At 50.4% G+C, this 6,217-nt stretch overlaps 1 protein-coding gene across 1 annotated transcript; it reads left to right on the plus strand.

The window, feature by feature from the left end:
• The first annotated feature begins 4,725 nt into the window (after positions 1–4,725).
• Positions 4,726–5,950, plus strand: LOC135374433 (uncharacterized protein K02A2.6-like). Its single transcript, XM_064607397.1, has 2 exons — positions 4,726–5,554; positions 5,871–5,950. The coding sequence occupies exons 1-2, from the start codon at positions 4,843–4,845 to the stop codon at positions 5,942–5,944; spliced, it is 786 nt and encodes a 261-aa protein (XP_064463467.1). The 5' UTR covers positions 4,726–4,842; the 3' UTR covers positions 5,945–5,950.
• The last annotated feature ends 267 nt before the right edge of the window (positions 5,951–6,217 follow it).

Raw genomic sequence — 6,217 nt, forward strand, 5'->3', positions numbered from 1 at the left:
GTGTCTTATTTCCGCGGCAATCGAACTATGATTTCATTTTCACCGTCAGAGATTGCAGGCGAATTTCCATCCTTTACGCGCTGCATATACAGTTCATAAAAGGAAGCTTTTGACCGCTCGATAAATAATTTGTTGTTTTTAGTGTTTAAACATATGATCGTCCCACTACAGCGAAGGATTCTTAGGAATACATGCAGAATGCTCATGACAAATAAATCCGGGTTTGGGTAGCGTGCCGCGAAATCTTGTGGCAAACGTCCCCACCCTCACGGTCATCCCAATATATTTGGTTTGGCTGGTCCATAAGGCCCTAAACCAATGTGCAAAACACCACAAACGCATTTGATTTTATTTATATTTTTGCATGGGGTGGGTTTGTTGTGTGGGCCCCGTCACAGAACATCCGCGTCTGCACAAGCGGGCTGCCAAAGGCTTGGTGGTCGGGTCGACCTCAGCGAGCAGACGACCAGGCAGCTGTGGAGAGGAGGACTACGCAACGGCGCCAACTGCGTCTCGCGCACGGCACAGACGCACGCATGGTTCTCCCTTGCAGCTTCTTCGGAGATTTACTTGTTTAGCGTTCAACTGACTTTGCAGTTCGCCGCATCACGCATTGTGATCCCAGAGAAACGTAAACGATGAAAGGCGCGTTGGTTGGCAGTAGCCAGCTGAAGTTTATGACGCGACAGGTTGTTCGTGGACTCTGACGTGGAAATCGTCACTTTTAGCTATCCCGGAGCTACAGCGGCCCGTCTGAGAGAAAAAATCCATCGACTGCACCTAGCAGTAGACTGGATCGTCATGTACATCGGTGGCAGCGATATCCAGGATGGGAAGAGTGCCGCAGCTGTTTTGCGGGAAGTCTCAGTAAGTACAGATTGCAACGATTTCAATCTCTGTGCTGCTAAAACCCATTTCCTCTGACACGCCAGGGAAGATTCATTTCCATGAATTGTCTTCTTTCACAGGATACCGTTGAGGTGGCGAAAGGCTACGCGGAGCATATATTCCTGTATAAGCTGATGCCACAGACAAGGCGGCCTGAACTTTCTGGCACAATTCAGGGATATAACGCGATACTGCGCACGATTCCAGCTGTCCGTGCCGGTGACGCTACGGTGTTGAGCATTGACGTGAGTAATCGCTTCTCGAACGCTAACTCTGGAACTTCCTGGTGGTAATGACAGGTATTTTATAATGCTGGTTAGTTTTGGAAAACCAGTGCGACAAAAAGTAACTGGGGCTACCTTTGTGGTGCTTGAATTACAAACAGGTGATGGTCTTGATGCGGTACCTGTTTGTAATTCAAGTATCACAAAGCTAGTTTCCAGTTGCTTTTTATCGCGCAATTTTTCCGAAAATAAAATGCGTACGAAGTACTGGCACATGCCTACCAGGATTTCCGGTTTATTTGTATTGCTGTCTTTGTGAAGTGCTGTTTGCAAAAACATTCCGTATGTATGTTCAAATATCTCTTCCAGCACAAGGTCAGTAGTATATATGGGTTGGGAGAGAAACTGGATGAGAGTTAGCTATATGGGTGTCTGGTTCGAACCCCACAGCGTCTGGGACACCGTCACGTGTGCGGAGGGCGCGGCGCCAGTGCGGAGGGTTGTCCGAGCGCTTATCGGCGGGGGGAGGGCTGCGTGCGCGCTTACTAGCTCACATTTTTCAGCCTGCGCCAACTTCTTTCGTCATTTTTTAATCTGCGCCGAATTTTTTCGCGACTTTTTCCCGTGCGCGACAGGCGGCGCTCGTGTGGAGGGCTGCTGCACTGGGTGGAGCGTAGCCGGATGGTTGCGTGAGCGCTTACCAGCTAACATTTTTCATCCTGGGCCGACTTCTTTCGTCATTTTTCAGTCTGTGCCGAATTGAATCGCAATTTTTTTCCAGCTACAACAGGTGTGCAGTAGGCGATTTACATGCAAAGTGTAGTAGCCGATAGGAGGCCTATCGGCATGACGTCACATACACTGCGTGGCGTATCTGTATATATCGGCATGCGCGCGGTTGCCTTGTTGCATTAAACCAGTTTCCACCTAGCTTGCACTGTGTCTCCCTGCCCGGCTACTACAAACGGCGACGAAGATGGTGAAACGAGACTACGGCGGTTAGGGAGGCGGATCCCGGAACCAACAGACGCTGGAGTAGGCTGGCATGGCTAAGATGTGGGAATTTGACGCCTTCATTGACGAAGGAGACGAAGACTTCGCTTCGTACGTGGAAAGATTTGGGCACTATTGCAAGGTAGCCAACGTGCAAGACGAAGAACTTAAGAAGTCAGCCTTCATCACTGCCATAGGGAAGAAAGTGTACAAGACGCTCAAAGATTTGCTTCTACCGTCAAAGCCGGAAGAGAAGTCATTCAAAGATTTGGTGAAGGTACTGAGCGAACACTACGGGCCTACAAGCCAAGTCATTGCGGAGCGCTTCAAATTTAACCGGCGCTACCAAGGGGAAGGGGAGTCCGTCGCAGTTTTTGCAGTCGCGCTGAAGCACATGGCTGCGAAATGCGAGTTCGGCCAGTTTCTCGACGACGCGTTGCGGGACCGGTTCGTCGCGGGACTGCGGAACACAGCCATCCAGACAGGATTGCTCAAGAAAAAGGAGCCGACGTTCGAGACGGCGTGCGAGTTCGCCAAGAGCGTCGAATTGGCCGAGCGAGAGTCTAGGGGCTTCCGACCAGTTGCTGGAACAGACGCCGAAGTCCATGCGATCAAAAAGACAAGCAGGAAGCCTGTTTCGGGGAGTGAAACGAGAACAGCCAAGAACAAATGTTATCGGTGCGGCGAAGAACATGACGCCAATTCGTGTCGCTATCGAAAGACAAGATGTTATCACTGCAAGCGCACGGGGCATCTGTCTCGCGTGTGCAGATCTAGGCAGACAACGGCCGACGCGCTTCATAGCGTGGACGACGAACAGCCTGATAGTGAGCTGTTGTTATACAGCGTGTATCCCGTCGGGACAACGAAGCGACCGTATGAAGTGGAAGTGCGGCTTGAAGGTATGACTGTGAAAATGCAAGTTGATACAGGCGCAGCTGTTTCGCTCCTGTCAGAAAGCCTGTTCAAGCTGCTAAAACAACCGCCGTCGCTTGCGCAGTGCGCACTGAAGCTCAAAACGTACGGCGGAACGCCGCTTGAAGTCATAGGCCAGGGCCAAGTCGCTGTGGAATATAACGGACAACGGAAGGTTCTGCAAATCATCGTGGTACCCGGAGACAAGCCAGCGTTGCTTGGGCGCGACTGGATTGAGAGCCTCGGGGTCGACTTGAACAGCATTCACGAGGTCCACACCGAGCTAGCTCCGGACAGCCTCGTTAGAAGGTATGCAAGCGTTTTTTCACCGGGTTTAGGCCTGATAAAAGGCTTTCAAGCAAAGCTTGTGCTTAAGGAAGGCAGCTTACCGGTATTTTGCAAGGCACGACCTGTACCGTATGCCATTCGTGAGCCAGTTAGAGAAGAACTAAAGGACCTACTAGCGGACGGCGTCCTTGTGGCAGTCACGCGAAGCGACTGGGCCACACCGATAGTAGCCGTACAGAAGCCAGGCAACAAAGTGCGGCTTTGCGGAGATTATAAAGTGACTGTAAACCCCTGCATCAAGAATGATCATTACCCCTTGCCCACGGTCGAGGACTTGTTCACTGTTTTGGCTGGTGGGAAGGTGTTTACCGTTCTTGATCTCTCCGCAGCGTATCAGCAAATTGAGTTGCACCCGGACTCACGTCCCTTGTTGACCATTAATACTCACATGGGATTGTACCAGTATGTCCGAATGCCATACGGAATTTTCAGCGCACCTGCAGTGTTCCAAGCCATTATGGACGAGCTTCTGAAGGGACTACCTGGGGTGGTCTGCTACCTCGACGATGTTCTCATCATGGGAGCGACCTACGCCGAATGCCGGGTCCGAGTGGAGGCAGTTCTGCAGCGGTTCATGGAACAGGGCGTAAAAGTAAGGCAAGAAAAATGCAAGTTTTTCATGAAGTCTGTAAACTATCTGGGCCACATCATAGATGAGCAAGGCGTCCACCCATGCCCTAAAAAGGTACAGGCCATAAAGGAAGCACCTTCACCACGAAACGTGAGTGAGCTAAAGGCTTACTTGGGAATGTTAACTTTTTATTCAAAGTTCATGCCAAACATGTCCTCCAAGTTGAAGCCCTTGTATGAGTTGCTCCAGAAAGATAAAAAATGGAAATGGTCTTCGCAAGCAGAATTGGCATTCGAAGAAAGCAAGAAATTGCTTACACAGGACAGTGTGCTAACTTTCTACGACCCAAGGAAGCCGCTAGGACTAGTGTGCGATGCGTCCCCTTATGGGGTAGGAGCAGTTTTATTTCATGTCATCAACGGCGAAGAAAAGCCAATTGCGTATGCGTCACGCACGCTGAGTAAAGCCGAAAGCGGTTACGCCCACATCGAAAAAGAAGCGCTAGCTGTTGTATTCGGAGTAAAACGGTTCCATAAGTTTTTGTATGGGCGAGAGTTTACAATTTATTCCGATCATCTTCCCCTAGCAGGGCTTCTTGGTCAAACAAAACCAAATCCTCAAATGGCTGCTGCGAGAATGCAACGATGGATGCTAATGCTGCTTGCTTATCGTTACAAGTGGGTCTACAGAAAAGGAGAGCAAGTGGCAAACGCTGACGCGTTATCAAGATTACCCCTTCGAAATGAAGCGGACAAAAGTGACTATGTGCATTTCTTTTCGGCAGTGCAAGCAGCACCGTTATCAGCAGACAAGATACGGGAAGAAACGCAAAGGGATGCGGTCTAGTCAAAGGTACTCTTTTTTGTTTTGAATGGTTGGCCTGCGAAATCGTCGGACGACAACATGGCACCGTTTTTTGTGCGGAAAGATGAACTGTCGGTAGACTGCGGTTGCGTCACGTGGGGAAACAGAGTTGTCATCCCAAAAGCACTACAAGCGGAAGTATTGCAACTTTTGCACGAAGGACACCCAGGCGTGACGCGCATGAAAATGTTATCGAGAAGCCACGTTTGGTGGCCTAAGTTAACCACGTGCATTGAGGAAGCCGTAAAAGGCTGTTCAACCTTCCAGCTTACTCAGAACGCAGCACCGAAAATACAGGGGTCATCGTGGGGTTGGCCAACCAGACGTTGGCAGAGGGTTCATTTGGACTTTGCATACTACAATAACGAATGGTTTTTGGTTCTTGTTGACGCCTACTCCAAATGGGTGGACGTCCAATACATGAAGTCAACCACAGCGGCCATCACTGTGGAAACACTACGCACGGTTTTTGCAGCTTTCGGACTTCCGGAGAAAATTGTGACGGACAATGGTCCTCAATTTGTGTCTGACGAATATTCAAATTTCCTGAGAACGAACGCTGTGCAGCATACGAGGACACCGCCGTACCACCCAGCCTCAAATGGAGCAGCGGAAAGACTTGTCCAGACAGTCAAACGAAGTCTCCTACGCCAATTTCGGGATGAGGAGAGCACAGGAGTGACTCGGACGATTCGACATCGACTGGATCAGTTTCTCTTCGTATACCGTAACACACCGTGTCCAACAACTGGTAAGACGCCAGCCGAACTTTTTCTGTCCTGGAAGCCACGCACGAGGCTGAGCATCTTGCACCCCGAATTAGCAAAGCGGACGGAAAGAGGTATTACTCAAGGGCAAAGCCGCCCAAACGGAACTTCATGGAGGGAGTTCGAAGCGGGCGATAGCGTTCGAGTAAGAGGGACCAGACCGGGTGATCCAAGATGGTTAAAAGGCACTGTCGTGCGGCGCGTCAGCTTGTCTACATACATAGTCAGGGTTCAAAGCCAAGAGAGGTTTGTCCATGTGGACGACATTACTTCACACGCATTTGCTATTCCTGCGCCCAGAACGATCCGGATTCCAGAGGAGACCAGTACACAGCAACCGCCTGACCCGGCTTTGGCAGTCCAGCCTCAAGTAGAAGACGAAACGGGGACCCCATTGGCAACGCCTGTGTCTGCTGAAGATGAAGTCGCCACGGAAAACAACGCTCCGGTACCGCAACTACGACGAAGCCCGAGAACACGAAAGCAACCCGAACGTTATGGCTTTGAAACAAAATAAAAAGGGAAGGAATGTAGTAGCCGATAGGAGGCCTATCGGCATGACGTCACATACACTGCGTGGCGTATCTGTATATATCGGCATGCGTGCCGTTGCCTTGTTGCATTAAACCAGTTTCCGCCTAGCTTGC

The sequence above is a fragment of the Ornithodoros turicata genome, chromosome 1 (assembly GCF_037126465.1).
Source record: "Ornithodoros turicata isolate Travis chromosome 1, ASM3712646v1, whole genome shotgun sequence".
NCBI lineage: Eukaryota > Metazoa > Arthropoda > Arachnida > Ixodida > Argasidae > Ornithodoros > Ornithodoros turicata.

Excerpts from the sequence above, each read along its gene's own strand:
- LOC135374433 (XM_064607397.1), top strand. The coding sequence starts at position 4,843 with ATGGCACCGTTTTTTGTGCGGAAAGATGAACTGTCGGTAGACTGCGGT. Across the intron at positions 5,555-5,870 it reads CACACCGTGTCCAACAACTG|AACGATCCGGATTCCAGAGG; the intron begins GTAAGACGCCAG and ends TCCTGCGCCCAG.